Raw genomic sequence first — 19137 nt, forward strand, 5'->3', positions numbered from 1 at the left:
CGGCCGCACGCTGGCCGACTACGGCGTCCGTGACGGATCCACTCTTGGCCTCCATCTCCATCCGCTCCATGAGAAGATGCAAATCCATGTGGTCGAGACACTGACTGGCAGGGCCATGAACCTTGCAGTCACGACCTCAGATACAGTCGACAATGTCAAGGCCAAGATTCACAAGTGGCACGGTTTTCCCAAGGATCAACAGTGCCTCATCTTCGCCAACAGACAGCTCGACGACGAAGAAGAAGAAGGCAGGACCCTGGCGGACCTCAACATCCGCAACGACGCCACCCTCCTCCTCGTCCTACACAGCCGGTGTCCCAGAGGGATGATGAAGATCTACGTGAAGACGCTACGGCAAAATTTCTATAATCTTGAGGTGAGGAGCACAGATACCGTTTATAATGTCAAGGAGAAGATTTGGGCTGCGGAAGGCATTCCCCCGTGCCAGCAGAGCCTCATATTTGACGGAAAGAAAATGAAGGATGACCGTACCTTGGCACACTATAATATCCAGATGTATGAAGTTCTCTATTTTGTGCTCAACCTACGTGGTTGAATATTCATGGCATCATTTTTGCACCATGGGGTGTACTGCCGTGGTCTTCTTCGTACAGTACAGGCTTGTGTGATCTGAATATTTTGTCAATCTTGAAGACTGTCTTGTCATATATTACATGCCACTTAGTAATTGAAGCTGTGCCCTGGCGAGTATTTGCTGAAGCACTCTTTGGAAGTTCCCTATATATAGTAATTTAAATTGTTAGGATAATGATTTTCAGTTTCATTTTATGTGCTGGCCACAAAGAACTGGTCTACCACTTGGCATTGTTGATAACCAATAATATATCTCTGTGTGCAGCGACGCGTGAGCATGACGCCAGTTAATTAGAATACGCATCTCGTTGTGGTTAGCTGTCTTGATTACAATCAGCTTACTCCTTTTCTTTTTTGGGTGATTAGCTTACTTTCAATCTGAGCTAATCTATGACGCACGAGCATACGATAGCTCGATCGGACAATATAACAATACAATAGTGCGATAAATCACATGGCAATACATGAAAGAGAACAAAGACCATTCCACATCTCTATCCCCGGCCATGACTTGTTTAACAAGCATTCAAACAAGAAAAACAATAAAAATAGTTCCATTTCCATCCTGGAGTTTGCAAAATTCTATGTCTTGAGACCTCAACGCACTCCTATATATACATGAAGCTGCTGTGGTGCGCTTTCGCCAACAAAAGCAGAGGCATCTATGCGAAGCAGATTCGGTACTGCATATAAATCGTTGGAAGTAGCTAGCCATGAAGAGCAGCACGCTGATGGTGATCATGGTCCTCCAGGCCACTCTGGTCATGGGGATCTTTATCCTCCCGGACATGTGCAACGGAGATGTGCATGCAACGTCCGTGGGTGAGGGCAAGGCCATCGACCTCAACCTGGGCAAGCTAAGGTGCTGCATCAACTGCAACTCCTCCTCGGGCCTCTACACATGCGATGACGTCGTGAAGATATGCGACCCTGTCTGCAAGCGATGCGCCGTTGTGAAGAAGAACCTTGTCAAGGAGTTCAGGTGCACCGACACCTTCCTCGGTCTGTGCGAAAATCCGTGCAAGAACCACTGAAGATGAAAGTAGCTAATAAGCAGCACGCTAGCTGCTACTGTGATTTGATATGTGCTACGGTGCACAGTAGACATGTATGCCAGGATTGGGATTGGATGATTTTCGATCGATGTTATACGCGGAACAGTAAGTCGTTGTTTACGTGTTTATTGACACAATAAAATTGGTGGTTATATCATGGCAATCTCCACAATTTTGATTCTAGATACTGGTGGAATAGTTCCTTTAGGCTTGAGTCACGATGTTGTGGAAATTTATTGATGCACCGAATCACAAGATATTTGACGTGTTAGGTTGATCATTTCTTGCGACGGCAACAAGCATCTTTTCTCCCGTGAGGATATTTTACATTATTTTAGAGAGCTAGTATTAATCGGTCACAAGTCGGAGTATGAAATATTGTCTGCATATCAAACATACATTGTTCTGCAAGTTCCTTAGCTGTGTCTGCTTATCATATGTGACTGGCTAGAGGTCAGTTGATTGAAAATAAAATTTGGTCAGTTGTACGTGTCCACAAGTTCCTTAGCAGTGTTTGCTTATCCTATGTGTCCACAAGTTTGTTTCGGTCAAAATTTTAGATTAGTTGTACGTGTTCAGGGCATGCACACTCACAGCTAGCCAAACAGGCACAAATCACATGCTTGGTCCAACAGACGAGAGCATTCCAATATAATTTCTCACATGTTATATAGTATTTGCGTGTATACATTTTACACTGACTCAACATCCCAAAAGTATCCAAAAAACAATTAAGAAAATGGAAAAGAAAAGCCAAAAAGGTACACGAATAGAAGAAAAACATGAAGCATTGTCCCTCTATGAAAAGACGAAATGGCTTCAGATTTCGGCCCAAAACATGACTATATACACAACAGAAAAAAAAACAAGAGCACGAATCTTGGAGCTGAAATCCAATTGACTGACCCAAATTTATTTTCAGACGACTTACATGTAGCTAAAGTGTATCTTATTACCTAAGAAAGTGATCCTCACTAATTTATTTATCTCAAGATGCAAACATGTCACATCGCCATACGATTATGGGTAGGATAATGCCAACCTCAACAAGCAACCTTGCATGAGAAAAGACCCACCACTACATACAACCATGCATGAGAAAATATTTTTCATTCTATTGTTCTACTTTTAATTAATAAACATTTTATCGATATACATAATTAAATATAATAAGTCATATGTATTTTCAATTTCGGTTCATGTGTTATTAATGTAAATATTTATATTCCGCATAATCAAATTTCGTTGGAATATATTGCAATCGATTCCTGCAGCAACGAGGCGGAGTATCATATAGTTAACAATGATATATGAGACCATACATGCTGTAACTCTTCAGACAGCCATATTTTATTTCGCGCACATGCTTGCTTCAGATTGCAATAGACATGTACTTTCTCCATTCACTGTATCACAGAAAATGGTACAGTGCACGTATAGTGGACGCTTAGGCACAAAGCATCAACCAAAGACTGCGGTAATGATTAATTATTAATTAATGGAGCATATGTTTTCCTCTCGTGCCTGGCGGCTGGAACCCTAGCCGCCGCCAGGAGAGGCCAGTTTTCTAGCGCCATCCTCCATCGGCGACCTCGGCCGTCGGTGATGAGGGGGGCCACCGGATCCACGCGTGTTGATCATTTTTACTCCCTCGTAGTCTAGGTTTTTAGGTTGTTCATCGTCTTGGCTTCGGCGACGACGATGACGGCTTTGAATAAAGATTCGTTGGATCTTTCCCTGACGAGGCCATCGGTTCTATGGTTGGGGATGGATTTGGAAACCAGTCTGTTCAAGTAAGGATGGCGTGGCGGCGGCGGCATCCTAGTGGTGGGCCTATGTCCTCGGGCTCCGCCATTGTGATGGTGTTTGCTCCAGCGTCGGCGCGAAGCTTGGGAGTTAGTCAAGGAGCGGACGCAGATTATTGTTTGCATCGACGACATCTGGAAGACGGAACGTGTGCTGGTTTTGTTGGTCGTGGATGGCAGGTATGGTTTCCTCCTTCTGCGTCTTAGTTCAATAGTTCGCAAAAAAAAGTCTTAGTTCAATGGCAAGGGCTTCACTTTTGATGAGCCACCTTGAAGGTCCGCAAAGCTGCATATTAGCGATGGAGCCGCGTCAAGCTCGAGTGAGGAGGTGACCCGTCATTCTTTTCTTCGTTGGCTACTATGGTGGTGCCGGAGGCAGGTGACGGGCGTTGATGTCAAGCTTAGAGATGTTCTGGTATCTTTTTAGTTTTGTCATATCGGCCCTTACGTGACTTGTATTTTGATCTTTATGATATGAATAAGATATGTATATCTTGCAAAAATAACTACGGTAATACCAACGGCTTCAACGCAAGATACAATCCAATAAAATCTACCTTTTTTACGTGTGCATTGCTTGACTGGATTAGCTTAGAAATCTCCGAGATCGGATTGCATGTGTCATGAACAATACGGCATCATTAGCTCCGGTCATCTTAGTGTTGTTGTTGTCGCCTTGTCGGCAGCACTCTGTCTAAGCACTCTTTCAGACAAGTTGTTCCAATATACAATATTTTGCCCTTCGTTGAACGTGCATGTTTTCTGATCTTCTTGTTTATTTATTTTGGTCCCGAGTGCCATTTGGTTGCAGAAATTCTTCAAGAAACACTTAGGCATTGGACCAAGCTTCACGGCCATGCCATCCCAAAGCCACTCCCTCCTCGATCGGCCCTTACAAAAGCCGCCATGATCGCTAGATCTCGTGCCATCCCACGTAGCTACCACGGCAGCGACTTCAACGCTACATGCAATAACATAAAACCTGGGCCAAGTCGTGAACATGTCTCACGCAGCAGGGCTTTCTTATTTTGCTAAGTACTGAACCAACAAAGCTAAATAAACTGCTACGGGATTAAGTGTGCATCAGGGAGCTGCCGGCGTGCAGTGTCGTTATGGACGCGCTGCGGTCATGTGATTTGCAACCGCGCCATATACCCCCAGCCCCAGCGGCGGCATAGTCCCCAATCCTCCATGATCTCGTGGCCCTCCCTTCTTTCCAGGCTGCTGACCAACTGCCAGCCCCAGCTGCGGCATAGTCCCTAATCCTCCATGGACATCTCGTGGCCCTCCCCCCTTTCCAGGCTGCTGACCAACTGCATATGCATTGATGCCATCGGTCGCAAATTGTTAAACGTAAATACACACAAGTAGCCCTAGCTAGCTAGAACGAACATGGACTTGAAAAATGCTAGGAAGGATCGTACGCGTGGTTACATACTACCTTCGTATGGAGGCATCATATGGATCTGCTTGTTACCCGTGAGCATCGGAGGAGGCAACTTTGGTTTGCGGACCCCTAGCCGCCGCCCCTCCATAGTCTCCTCTCCAACTGCCAAGCATCGCAAATTAACAAACATAAATACACACAATGTCTAGGAAACTGAGGAAAGGATGTACATGTGGTTGCGAACGTGTGATACATACCTTTGTCGGCGGCAGAGCTTGGCACCAGCACGGAGCAACAGCAGCATACGATGGCCAGGATTACCATGGTGCGTGTGAGCGAGGAGGAAGAAGACAGCTTCATGGTCTAGGATCCTAAGTGGCCGGCTAACTTCTTTGTTCTCTCTTTTGCGGCCGGTTTACTCACTCTTAAGTACTAAAAGCGGCAATCATACTTGCGATTACTCTTGCGTCAAGTGGAAGTGGCATTAACCTAGTCTAATCACGTTCTTCTATACTCCATTGAACAAGTCTAGGTACGATGTCCCAGGTCAAGTGCTCAAAGTCGTCTCTCTAGTCTCCACTCTTGTGTCCAATGTTAGCCCCTTCAGCCCAGCGCCAAGTTTGTCAAGTATCCCTCGGCCCTCGCCAGTCGAGCCTAGTCGTGACTTAAACACGTGCGTTAGGCTCGTAGGGGCAGTCGCCGAGTTTATGATCTCATTAAGCAAATTGGTTACAGATAAAACCTAGTGCTTGGAACGAGTACAAGAGTAAGCAACCCGTCAATACTGTGAATAGGACCGTGTGGAACACTGAACTTGTGCCCATAACTTGCTATGAAGAAGACGTGGGCTGAACGTCATGATCAATTCAGATGCCTGGGCAGGATCAGTAATGGGACAGGTTTATCTCGAAGAACTAGTTTCATCTGACAGGTTTAAGAAAGACCTCTGAACTTGTGCCAATAACTTGCTATATGAAGCAAAAGATCTTCGGTTACCAAAGGACGAATGAAAGCAGTCGAGTTTCATCTGACAGGTTTAAGAAGGACTAGCCAGAACTCCAAATCAAATTATATTGGTTGGTTTATCTCGTCAGCTATCTTTTGCTTCAGTTGATCATGGAGTCATGTACTGTTTCATCAAAGGGCCGAAAAATCAAGGGATGTCAAAAAACTAAGTCAAATTAACTTGATTGGTTTGTTTTCGGTTGTAGGATAATTGCTCGAGGGCGAGGCATCACAATTGAGCTCTTAACTTACACTAATTTTCCAGCTCCTCAAATAGATATACTAGATGGAACAAGCATTTGTTGTAAATTGCAATTGATATTCAACCGTAATGACTTTGCCCTGCCAACATTGTTCGTATGTTACAACAAACTTCCTTAATGACAATAAAACGTACCGTAAGCGGCAGTGGCAATTATATGTGTTAGTTGCAGGGTCAGCTGACCCCACAACTGTTTTGATCACACCCTTAGCTTCACTCATGTTTGTGCAAACAATTAGGATATTTTGAGAGTTAGTGCACTTGAACCACTGCATTTTTGTGCTGGTACGGCCACTAGTAAAAAGTAAAAAGGACAGGAGCTCCGGTGTTCATGTTAATATTAATGTTTGGTAACTCAACTTCAATCATATAGAAAGAACAAGATTTTTTTTGAAACTATAGAAAAGACAAGAATTAATAAGAAGCACATGTTATAAAGTTTCGAATGACATGTAGGTACGCTATAAAATCAACATCGCTACCACACATAGTCACCACTTATTTCTCCCTAATTTTCCTCCCGTCGAGTGCACCTTCTTGCAAGCTCCACTTCCTCATCACCTTCTGCACCACTGAGGTAGTCGGACAAGGCACACCGAGCATAACTCGATTCAAGACCCAACATTTTTTCAGCGGAACATTGTTCGTCTGGTTCCACAGTCCCGTCTCTGGTGTTAATGACAAGCATCCATGCAATCGAGTGGAGGATGCGCGGTTTAGACATGATGTAGGCAACATCGTCGTCACATGAGCCCAAAGTGGGCCCATCGTTGATCACCTTGTCCCAGCCCAACCTCTTGCCACCTGATACCTTAGGGAAACATGATTCAGTGACGAGCACATTATCAGCCTTGACAATGGACCTCTTACGCCAATTCTTTGAGCCGATCTCCCTGCTCCATGTGGTGGCCGTCCAACATTGGCCAATGACCCCATTCTCATTACAGGTATCACTACACCGACAAGATTTTAGCTTGACGAATCTGATCACACCATTGCTTATAACGACATCACGGATTGGTCATGTAGAGATAGTGTTGACCTCCATGGCTTCCATGCCAACCCACAGATCATGGGGGATTGGAACATGCCATTGTATCAAACGCATGATCGGATTCCTATCGATCACATTGCGTAGCAGAATGCCCCACCAACGATCCGCCTAGCCGAGTGTCCGCCTTCCGACGAAGATCACTATGTTGCCTTCGTGGCACATAACCTAATTATTATGGTACATCTTGGTGCTTTGTGGGTCCCTCATGGCTCCGTATGACCTTATTCCACTTCTATAAATTCTCAAATATTGGGAAACCAGCAGAGAGCCACCCGAAACACTTTCTCGGCCGCAAGCCTCTGTTCTTCCGCGATGCCATCTGAAGGCTTTTTCCGGTACTCTGCCGGAGGGGGAATCGATCACATAGGGTTTCTACATCATCCTTGCTGCAAAGAAACCCTAAGAAAACCTAGAAGGAAAACCAGCTGAAAAGATGGAAAGGGTAACCGGCAAAAAAACCAGGCGGAAATTGGGCGGGAAAAATGTACTCATCGGGAGGATACACTACAAGAAATATGTCAACTTATGACCTTCTGTCAGTGACCCTCGAAGAATTGGTCATAAATTTATGACCATTTTAGACCAATTGGTCAAAAGTTGTTCAGGGGGCTCCAAACCCTAAACCATTGCGACCATTTTGGTCAGAAAGGTCGTAATTTCCTTACACTAAATGGTCATAAAGCAAACAGTGCTAGTTCGCTGCCTTATTTCTAGTTGTTAATGACCAATATAGATGGTCATAGCCTTGTAGATTGTGGTGGGTTGTGATGACTAGGCGCCATCTCATCAGTTTTGCCTATGTGGCATGTCCATGTGGCAGTTTTTGCCGTAGGTTGTGAAGCAACCTATATTTCTATCATTCCCAAAATTCCCAAAAAATCTCATAAATTCTTTGGGGGCATATCTTCATCAAATATGTAAAAATCCTTCCTTGCCTAGTTCAAAACTAATTCAACAATATTCATTTTCCTATTCTGTTCACAACAACACTTTATGAAGGAAGTGCTATTTTTATATTCTTGATTGCCCTCGGAATTTTTGGGCACTCTTTCCTATCCAAATCATTACCGCATGACAAAATTCAGCTCCATTTGCCTAGCAAATCTTCCTCGGCAAATTTCCAAAGTTTTTGTCCACCTAGAAGCATTGTGAAGGAAGTACATTTTTTATATCTCTAAATGACATGAAATTTATACAGTTCCTTCATATGCGCAAATTATCACCCTCCTCCAAATTGTAGCTCAGTCAAATCATCTATGTGAGCCCAGGTTCAATTTATATTTTATGGCCAAATTGGCACGTTGCGAAGCAAGTGTTATATAGACCCCTCCTATTGCCCTTAAACTTTTCGGACACTCTTATCATTGCAACATGATAACATTCAGATCAATTTTCCTAGTAAATCTTTCTCAGGAAATTTCCAAAGTTTCTACCTCGAGAGAAGCTTTGTGAAGTAATTACTAGCTAGGCTTACCCAAATGATCTGAAAATTTACCAGCGCATGACCATACCTATGTAACTTACCTACACCAATTTTTAGCTTATTTCATTCATCCAATCTCTCTCACTAGTTTTCCCAAGTTTTTGTCCATAGAAGAGCATTGTGAAGGAAGTACTACTTTGGCATGTCAAAATGATATCAATTTTCTACAATGCTTTCCTATGCCCAAATAACCATCCTCCACCAAATTTCAGCTCAATCCATTCATTATTTTGAGCCCAGCTTCAACATTCATATTTTTGTCCAGTGTGGTACTTTGCAAAGCAAGTACCACCTAGGATCCTCCTTTTGAGCTGAAAATTTGTGAATACATTCTACTTAGTAGATGATCATCCTCGGCCAAAACTCACGCCCATTGGCCATGTGCATTTCCCGTACCACTAATCAAACACTTGGCTGCTTATTCATGTTTGAGCATCGATCGGTCTCCTCGTGAGAACCTTATGTTGTAATTTTCTTCCTACCACCTACCTGGGGAGTGCCCAACCCACTAGACATGCCTATGCCGCCCAGAACACATGGCAATGCCAGGGTCACGCGGTGACCACGCGGCGGGCATGCGAGTTTACGCGCTCTAGAGTTGGGGCCCTCGGCCACCGCCCAAACCTCGACGTATCGCCACCAAACCATGTATTTATTCTTAAATAGGTACTTATGTACCTAGAAATGATTTTTGGAAAAAATAAATAGCAAACTATGAGACAGCTGCAGTTCAAATTTGACCCGCTTCCTACTGAATCGGCGAAAATTTGTCTTTTTCACGAGAGGTGGATCAAAACTTTTTACACCCAACCATTTTTTCAATTGTGCATTAAATATGGCCTAGTATTTTAGAAAAATGATTTGGTCCTATTTTGCAACAATTATTTGGGAGGTCCTTCATAAAAAAACATCCTTTTGGGCATTCGAAAAATGGAAAATGGTTTTTTCGTCCAAAGAAAATGAAAACTTCCTTAGGCAACATTGTTTGCCATTCCAATATGCACCCTTGTGTAGAATATGAGATCATTTGAACAAACTATGCAATGAATGTGGCCATAAGATTGATCATTTGGCTTGAAAGCCATTGATCTCCACACGTGATAGCTCATTTCTAAGAACACTTTTTTAAAATAATTGTCTTATTACAAGTTTGTTATTTTTCCTGGTAACCTGGCCACATATAATGACACAATGCGAAGGTTTCCCAATTTTTTGATTTTTTTTGAATTTTTTATGCCCGTTTCAAAATGCGGTCAAAACGGCGGGAATGACCGTTCCTAGCTAGTGGTTAAATCTTGGAATTTTTTTGGTTTTTATATGATTACATAGGTACTTATGTACCTAGAAATAATTTTTGGAAAAAATAAATAGCAAACTATGAGGCAGCTGCAGTTCAAATTTGACCCGCTTCCAGCTGAATCGGCGGAAATTTGTCTTTTTCACGAGAGGTGGATCAAAACTTTTTACACCCAACCATTTTGTCAATTGTGCATTAAATATGGCCTAGTATTTTATAAAAAAGATTTGGTCCAATTTTGCAACAATTATTTGGGAGGTCCTTCACAAAAAAACCTCCTTTTGGGCACTCGAAAAATGGAAAATGGTTTTTTCGACCAAAGAAAATGAAAACTTCCTTAAGCAACATTGTTTGCCATCCCAATATGCACCCTTGTGCACAATATGATATCATTTGAACAAACTATGCCATGAATGTGGCCATAAGATTGATCATTTGGCTTGAAAGCCATTGATCTCCACACGTGATAGCTCGTTTCTGAGAACACTTTTTTAAAATAATTGTCGTATTACAAGTTTGTTATTTTTCCTGGGAACTTGGCCACATATAATGACACAATGCGAAGGTTTCCCAAATTTTTGATTTTTTTTGAATTTTTTATGCCCGTTTCAAAATGCGGTTAAAACGGCGGGAATGACCGTTCCTAGCTAGTGGTTAAATCTTGGAATTTTTTTGGTGTTTCTATGATTAAGTAGATACTTATGTACCTAGAAATGATTTTTGGAAAAAATAAATAGCAAACTATGAGACAGCTGCAGTTCAAATTTGACCCGCTTCGAGCTCAATCGGCGGAAATTTATCTTTTTCACGAGAGGTGGATCAAAACTTTTTACACCCAACCATTTGATCAATTGTGCATTAAATATGGCCTAGTATTTTATAATAATGATTTCGTCCAATTTTGCAACAATTATTTGGGAGGTCCTTCACAAAAAAACCTCCTTTTAGGCACTCGAAAAATGGAAAATGGTTTTTTCGTCCAAAGAAAATGAAAACTTCCTTTAGCAACATTGTTTGCAATTCCAATATGCACCCTTGTGCACAATATGATATCATTTGAACAAACTATGCCATGAATGTGGCCATAAGATTGATCATTTGGCTTGAAAGCCATTGATCTCCACACGTGATAGCTCGTTTCTGAGAACACTTTTTTAAAATAATTGTCGTATTACAAGTTTGTTATTTTTCCTGGGAACTTGGCCACATATAATGACACAATGCGAAGGTTTCCCAATTTTTTGAATTTTTTTGAATTCTTTATGCCCGTTTCAAAATGCGGTCAAAACGGCGGGAATGACCGTTCCTAGCTAGTGGTTAAATCTTGGAATTTTTTTGGTGTTTCTATGATTAAGTAGATACTTATGTACCTAGAAATGATTTTTGGAAAAAATAAATAGCAAACTATGAGGCAGCTGCAGTTCAAATTTGACCCGCTTCCTACTGAATCGGCGAAAATTTGTCTTTTTCACGAGAGGTGGATCAAAACTGTTTACACCCAACCATTTTGTCAATTGTGCATTAAATATGGCCTAGTATTTTATAATAATGATTTGGTCCAATTTTGCAACAATTATTTGGAAGGTCCTTCACAAAAAAAACCTCCTTTTAGGCACTCGAAAAATGGAAAATGGTTTTTTCGTCCAAAGAAAATGAAAACTGCCTTAAGCAACATTGTTTGCAATTCCAATATGCACCCTTGTGCACAATATGATATCATTTGAACAAACTATGCCATGAATGTGGCCATAAGATTGATCATTTGGCTTGAAAGCCATTGATCTCCACACGTGATAGCTCGTTTCTGAGAACACTTTTTTAAAATAATTGTCGTATTACAAGTTTGTTATTTTTCCTGTGAACTTGGCCACATATAATGACACAATGCGAAGGTTTCCCAATTTTTTGATTTTTTTTGAATTTTTTATGCCCGTTTCAAAATGCGGTCAAAACAGCGGGAATGGTCGTTCCTAGCTAGTGGTTAAATCTTGGAATTTTTTTGGTGTTTCTATGATTAAGTAGATACTTATGTACCTACAAAAGATTTTTGGAAAAAAATAAATAGCAAACTATGAGGCAGCTGCAGTTCAAATTTGACCCGCTTCCAGCTGAATCGGCGGAAATTTGTCTTTTTCACGAGAGGTGGATCAAAACTTTTTACACCCAACCATTTGATCAGTTGTGCATTAAATATGGCCTAGTATTTTATAATAATGATTTCGTCCAATTTTGCAACAATTATTTGGGAGGTCCTTAACAAAAAAACCTCCTTTTAGGCACTCGAAAAATGGAAAATGGTTTTTTCGTCTAAAGAAAATGAAAACTTCCTTAAGCAACATTGTTTGCAATTCCAATATGCACCCTTGTGCACAATATGATATCATTTGAACAAACTATGCCATGAATGTGGCCATAAGATTGATCATTTGGCTTGAAAGCCATTGATCTCCACATGTGATAGCTCGTTTCTGAGAACACTTTTTTAAAATAATTGTCGTATTACAAGTTTGTTATTTTTCCTGGGAACTTAGCCACATATAATGACACAATGCGAAGGTTTCCCAATTTTTTGATTTTTTTTGAATTTTTTACGCCCGTTTCAAAATGCGGTCAAAACGGCGGGAATGACCGTTCCTAGCTAGTGGTTAAATCTTGGAATTTTTTTGGTGTTTCTGTGATTAAGTAGATACTTATGTACCTAGAAATGATTTTTAGAAAAAATAAATAGCAAACTATGAGGCAGCTGCAGTTCAAATTTGACCCGCTTCCAGCTGAATCGGCGGAAATTTATCTTTTTCACGAGAGGTAGATCAAAACTTTTTACACCCAATCATTTTGTCAATTGTGCATTAAATATGGCCTAGTATTTTATAATAATGACTTGGTCCAATTTTGCAACAATTATTTGGGAGGTCCTTCACAAAAAACCTCCTTTTAGGCACTCGAAAAATGGAAAATGGTTTTTTCGTCCAAAGAAAATGAAAACTTCCTTAAGCAACATTGTTTGCAATTCCAATATGCACCCTTGTGCACAATATGATATCATTTGAACAAACTATGCCATGAATGTGGCCATAAGATTGATCATTTGGCTTGAAAGCCATTGATCTCCACACGTGATAGCTCGTTTCTGAGAACACTTTTTTAAAATAATTGTCGTATTACAAGTTTGTTATTTTTCCTGGGAACTTGGCCACATATAATGACACAATGCGAAGGTTTCCCAATTTTTTGAATTTTTTTGAATTTTTTATGCCCGTTTCAAAATGCGGTCAAAACGGCGGGAATGACCGTTCCTAGCTAGTGGTTAAATCTTGGAATTTTTTTGGTGTTTCTATGATTAAGTAGATACTTATGTACCTAGAAATGATTTTTGGAAAAAATAAATAGCAAACTATGAGGCAGCTGCAGTTCAAATTTGACCCGCTTCCTACTGAATCGGCGAAAATTTGTCTTTTTCACGAGAGGTGGATCAAAACTGTTTACACCCAACCATTTTGTCAATTGTGCATTAAATATGGCCTAGTATTTTATAATAATGATTTGGTCCAATTTTGCAACAATTATTTGGAAGGTCCTTCACAAAAAAAACCTCCTTTTAGGCACTCGAAAAATGGAAAATGGTTTTTTCGTCCAAAGAAAATGAAAACTGCCTTAAGCAACATTGTTTGCAATTCCAATATGCACCCTTGTGCACAATATGATATCATTTGAACAAACTATGCCATGAATGTGGCCATAAGATTGATCATTTGGCTTGAAAGCCATTGATCTCCACACGTGATAGCTCGTTTCTGAGAACACTTTTTTAAAATAATTGTCGTATTACAAGTTTGTTATTTTTCCTGTGAACTTGACCACATATAATGACACAATGCGAAGGTTTCCCAATTTTTTGATTTTTTTTGAATTTTTTATGCCCGTTTCAAAATGCGGTCAAAACGGCGGGAATGGCCGTTCCTAGCTAGTGGTTAAATCTTGGAATTTTTTTGGTGTTTCTATGATTAAGTAGATACTTATGTACCTACAAATGATTTTTGGAAAAAAATAAATAGCAAACTATGAGGCAGCTGCAGTTCAAATTTGACCCGCTTCCAGCTGAATCGGCGGAAATTTGTCTTTTTCACGAGAGGTGGATCAAAACTTTTTACACACAACCATTTTGTCAATTGTGCATTAAATATGGCCTACTATTTTAGAAAATTGAGTTGGTTCAATTTTACAACAAATATTTGGTAGGTTCTTCACAAAAAAAACCATTTTTACCACAAGAAAATGATTAAAAATATCTAGAAAGATAAAAAATGCATGCAAATCGGTGATCATCCATAAAAATGGGGTCTAACTTGAGTGAAAAATTTAGTTGTGCCGTTTTGCAAAATATTTTGATAGTTGCTTCACAAAATTCCCCTATTTTTAGTATTTAGAAACTATTTTCAATCACTGATCTTCCGAACCAATCTGGGCTCTTCCCACGGATCGATGACATGGCGTCCATCCATCCATCCATCCATCTCTCCATCCCACATCCATCCATCCATCCATCTACAGAAAAAAGAAACAAAAAAGAAAAAGAGACACCCCACGCACCCCCAACCCTAGATCAAACCCCTTCCCCCATCGCACCCCTCCTCCCTCTTCCCAATCTCCTCGCCGCCGCCGCCACCTCCTCCTCCCCGTCCCCGGCCCCTCCCGATCCACCTCCTCCCCGTCGTCTCCCACCCACCGCCGACCTCGTCGTCCTTCTCACCAACGCCGACCTCATCCGTCCCTCCCCTACCCTAGCGCCGCACCCTTCCCGCCAGCCCCTCTGCAATCACACCAACCCCAGAGGCACAGATCCGGCGTCTCCGACCTTGATTTCACTTCCCATCCCCCTTCCCCACGCTCCCCTCGAGCTCCAGATCCCCGACCGCGACGACCCCTTCCTCAGATTCCTCCGGGAACCCTATCCCCTCAGATCCGCCCGCCGCCACGTCATGGTCGAGTTCTACGCGCCCTGGTGCGGCCACTGTCGCGCGCTCGCGCCTCACTATAGGGGATCACGACCTGGCCGGATCCGCACCCACCGGAGCGTCCTTCCAGATGCGGTGGCCTTCTCTCTCTCGACGACGCCGACCAATTAAGGGCGGTTCTTCCTCGACCTCCACGACGCGCATCTCCTCTCCGGCTGGCCATGGTGGGTGAGCGTGAATCCCTCCCTTGTCTTTTTCTGTTTCTTCATCTGATTCCTCCTGCCTGCCTGCGTGTGTGTGATTTGTTTTGTGTCCGATCTGATCTGTAGAAGCTGCTCTGCTCAAGGTGGTGCACAAGGAAGCCCTCATGGCGGCTGCTGCAGCTAGACGTCCTCCTCCAACCCACCCCCTATCTGACGAACTTGGTGAGCTCTACCCAGCCCCCTGATTGATTTGATTTGATTTGCACATGAACGCTAGCGATTCTTCTTCTTCCGGACACAGATTGGTCATGTTATGCTATTGCAGGAGGACGCCGGGCCATGGAGCAGCCCTTCCTTGTGTCAACTTGCTGTTTGCATATTTCCCTTCTCTTTTTCTGAATGATTGATTTATTGATGCAGAAAATTATCCATCTTCTCACAGTGTGTGTTGATTCACACTAGTCATGTAAACTGCACATTTACACTGTAACTCCGCTGTAGAACTGTAAATATACTAGTGCATTCAACCGATTCACTACTGTAAATTACAAATGAGGTTCACAAACTTACACTCATTTATAGTGGTATAATCTACAGTTCTTACAGTGGTTATATGCAGCAGTTTTTTTCATAATTTTCAAGATGTACTCATGTTAATCACATTGCAATTTTTGTTCTACTGTTCATCTACTTTGTTCTCATGTATACATACTACTGCCTGCCATCATGTGCCACCATATGTTCTAAGTAAGACTAGCAGACTATTAGTGGCGTGTGTACCAATTTTCTCATGCCCATGGTTGGCGTGCGCTGGGGTAAACACAGGACCACGCACTAGTAACTGCACAACTCTGAAATGCTTCCTAATGATTACTCATCTTTGTTACACCATGCATGCGGTCTAGCTATGCTTGGATCTGCAGTTGTTGTAGGGGTTGTCAGCTAGATTTGGGCCGCTGTTGCTTGTTTGAATCTTTTGCTATATAGTTTGGTTGCACGTAGTTGCCTACATGACCAGTAATTGTGTAGTGCTAGGAAGCTAGGTACTACTACCACTTGGGATCAACTAGGGGGGCATGTTGTTTCGCGTAATGAGAATCCTCCTAGTTTCAAGCAAGCAGTTATGCATGAACTCGCGCTGTTAAGAGTGGTTTAAGTGCATCTCAGTACAAGTGGGTATACAATTACCAGATGCGGTTCTGTGTTTTGACATTTGAACTCCTTTGGCACACTATAGAGTTCGGGCAAATCTTCAGTGCTGGAGAGCGTTGTTGGAAAGGATTTCCTGCCCAGGGTTCAGGTATGGTTATTCAAGTAGCAAGAGCTTGTCCATTTTGGCGTCCTGTTTTGTTTTTGTGACGCATTGATTTGTTTTGTTTGGTTTGATTCTGCAGGCATTGTCACCCGTCGCCCGCTGGTTCTGCAACTCCATAGGATTGATGAAGACAGGGAGTATGCAGAGTTCATGCATGTCCCCAGGAAGAGATTCACTGATTTCGGTAATTCCTCTATTCTTTGTCTTATTTCCAAGTGCTATGCTGATGATGATATTAAGATTGATGCATGATTGAGGGGCTCTCGTGATGATAGTGAACCATATTAGTATATATGGAATGTAATTTGAGTTCGTGAGGCTCATAAAAAATTCCAATTTGATGTCAGAACCCATTGTTATTCAAACTGTTGCTCTAAGTCGTAGTTTGTTATTTCCTGAAACATAACTGAAGCATTGCAATTGTTGGCAAAATTCTCTATCAGGTGCTTCTTTTAATATCTTTAAATTTGTCTGTTAGAGATAGCAATTCCGATTGTACCGGTTAAACAAGCATCTATTCTTCCTGGAATGTTTGTCTATCAGCTAGTATGATGGCATATTAACATCTTTCTCAGGGTGCTAGAGTCACATACTCTTGGGTTCCATGTTAAAACGAACTAATGGCTATATATCTTAGTAATATTAAACAAAGCTATATGGCTTATCTTTCGCTGCTACCGCCCATCTCTCTCACCATCATATCAGGCAGGCAGGCGGGCAGCCTACAGACTCATCTCTTTCCACTACTGTTCTAGACAGCGTGCAGCATGCAACAAGCATTTCGTTTCCCTGTCTAATTTTGTGAATTTTAGGCCTACCACTCTTGTACACTTAACCCATCCATTTATATAAATAGGCATATTAATTGGCCTATGCATTTGGCAGATATAGTAGTGTTTGTACTAACAGACTGAGCACAAACATTATTTGTTAAGAGGGCCTTGCAGTAATATTTTGGCTGCCTTTTGCTCCTTCATTTTTGTGTGTTTAAAAATCAATACAACTGACATGCTTTACTTCTTTTACGTGCAGTGATGCTAAAAATGACAGGGATGAGATCCACCGCCAAGAATGATGCATAGCTTAACTGCTGTCGTAGTCGATTTCCAACAGGGAATACCTTTCTAGACTCCAACCTTCATAGTTCTTGTTGATTCATCTTGCTAGCAACTGAGTAGCTTTTTTGCATACTTCTGTCAACATCTCAATGCTACCAAATGTTTTTTGCCATTCTTCTCTGTTATACAACATCTGTTATACATCATACAATGACGAGCTCCGCATACACCAACCATTGTACAAACATATCATTATTGGTAGGAAATTTTTGAACCTGCAGTATGTCACCTTGTTTTCTAGATGGGCAATAGACGCCGTCGTACTGTACTGTAATAGTGTCTTATTGGGTGTTTTGCTTTGTACAATGCTTGCACTGGAAATGTTGAACGATCGAGGCAATAGACGTCATCGTACTGTACTGTAATAGTGTCTTATTGGGTCTTAATTTGTTTTGCTTTGTACAATGCTTGCACTGGAAATGTTGAACGATCGAGCCTCCTGTACTCTGTTCTGTCGTATGATTACAATTGCATTAGTATTATTGGATCTGTTAATCAGTGCCTACATGTTAGATTGCCTTGATTTTGAGATGCAGCGAGACTCTGATGTTTCTGAATTTTGATGTGAAAGCATGTCTACATCAGTACAACTTTGCATGCATATTTTATTGACTAGATATATACGTGTTGACTGTCTGTTCCTCTAGTTTTCTGATGTGCATGTTTATTTGGATCCACTGAACCTTTGCATGGCTTATCTTTCAAGTTTGTATATAGATAAGACAGGTTTTCTGAAAGTGTGACCCCACAGTATTGAGAAGTAATTAAGTTTCCTGTAGTTTTTACAGGAACCACGACCACCGGCTCAACGCCGACCCGACCGTCCTCATCGCCTTGCAGGACGACGAGGACGACGTAGGCGCGGTCGGCCTCGGCGGCGGCTTCCATCACTACCATGTCGTCGTCACCTACCAGGTCCACGACGGTGTCTGGGCCGTCGAGTCCTTCTGCAGCTGCTGCCGCTGCTCCTTCCACAGCTTGGGTGGGACTCGTCGGATTGGCCTCCTAGTTTCCCATTTCAGGTAGTACATCCTTCTTGCTCGAATCTACTATTTGATCTGCCTGCACATCTCCCGCTCCGGCGCATAATTGATGGGTCTTCCTGGATTCTTGTGTAATGAGCTCTTGTTTTTAGTACTTCTGTAATGGTATTCAGAAATAAAATTCATATGTTCCTATATATGTTCTTTTAGATTAGTATGTCAACACATAACTAGTAATGCAAATGGTGTGACCCAGTTCTAAATATAAATGCAAATAGCTTGTGAATGTCAATCTCATGTATCAGGGTCCTGTTCTTGTAAACCTTATGTAAAGCTAAAATTCTTGCTGTGCAGGGTGACTAGTGATGCAGCACACCAAGCAGTAGCAGGCAACCAAGCAGCAGCAGGGGGAGGGGTTCTCTCGAACGTCGCCGCTGCCACTCATTGCTACTGTCACTGATTGATGATGGATGATCGCTGTTAGTTTAGCTCGGTCGCTAGTCGTTTAGCTCCTTGGTAGTCCCTACTGCTGCTGGTAGAAATAGAAATGGTAGCTGTAGTCCCATGTAGTTGTAGTACCATGTAGTTCCTCTACTCGGGCTGTCCTTTGTTGCTTCATTC

General features: G+C 41.9%; 1 protein-coding gene across 1 annotated transcript; it reads left to right on the forward strand.

The window, feature by feature from the left end:
- Positions 1-1075: 1075 nt before the first annotated feature.
- Positions 1076-1957, forward strand: LOC123059938 (Bowman-Birk type wound-induced proteinase inhibitor WIP1-like). Its single transcript, XM_044482492.1, has one exon. It carries the CDS (start codon positions 1308-1310, stop codon positions 1626-1628), a length of 321 nt encoding a protein of 106 aa, XP_044338427.1. The 5' UTR covers positions 1076-1307; the 3' UTR covers positions 1629-1957.
- Positions 1958-19137: the final 17180 nt, after the last annotated feature.

This window comes from Triticum aestivum, chromosome 3A (genome assembly GCF_018294505.1).
Source record: "Triticum aestivum cultivar Chinese Spring chromosome 3A, IWGSC CS RefSeq v2.1, whole genome shotgun sequence".
Taxonomy (NCBI): Eukaryota; Viridiplantae; Streptophyta; class Magnoliopsida; order Poales; family Poaceae; genus Triticum; species Triticum aestivum.

Excerpts from the sequence above, each read along its gene's own strand:
- LOC123059938 (XM_044482492.1), top strand. The coding sequence starts at position 1,308 with ATGAAGAGCAGCACGCTGATGGTGATCATGGTCCTCCAGGCCACTCTG.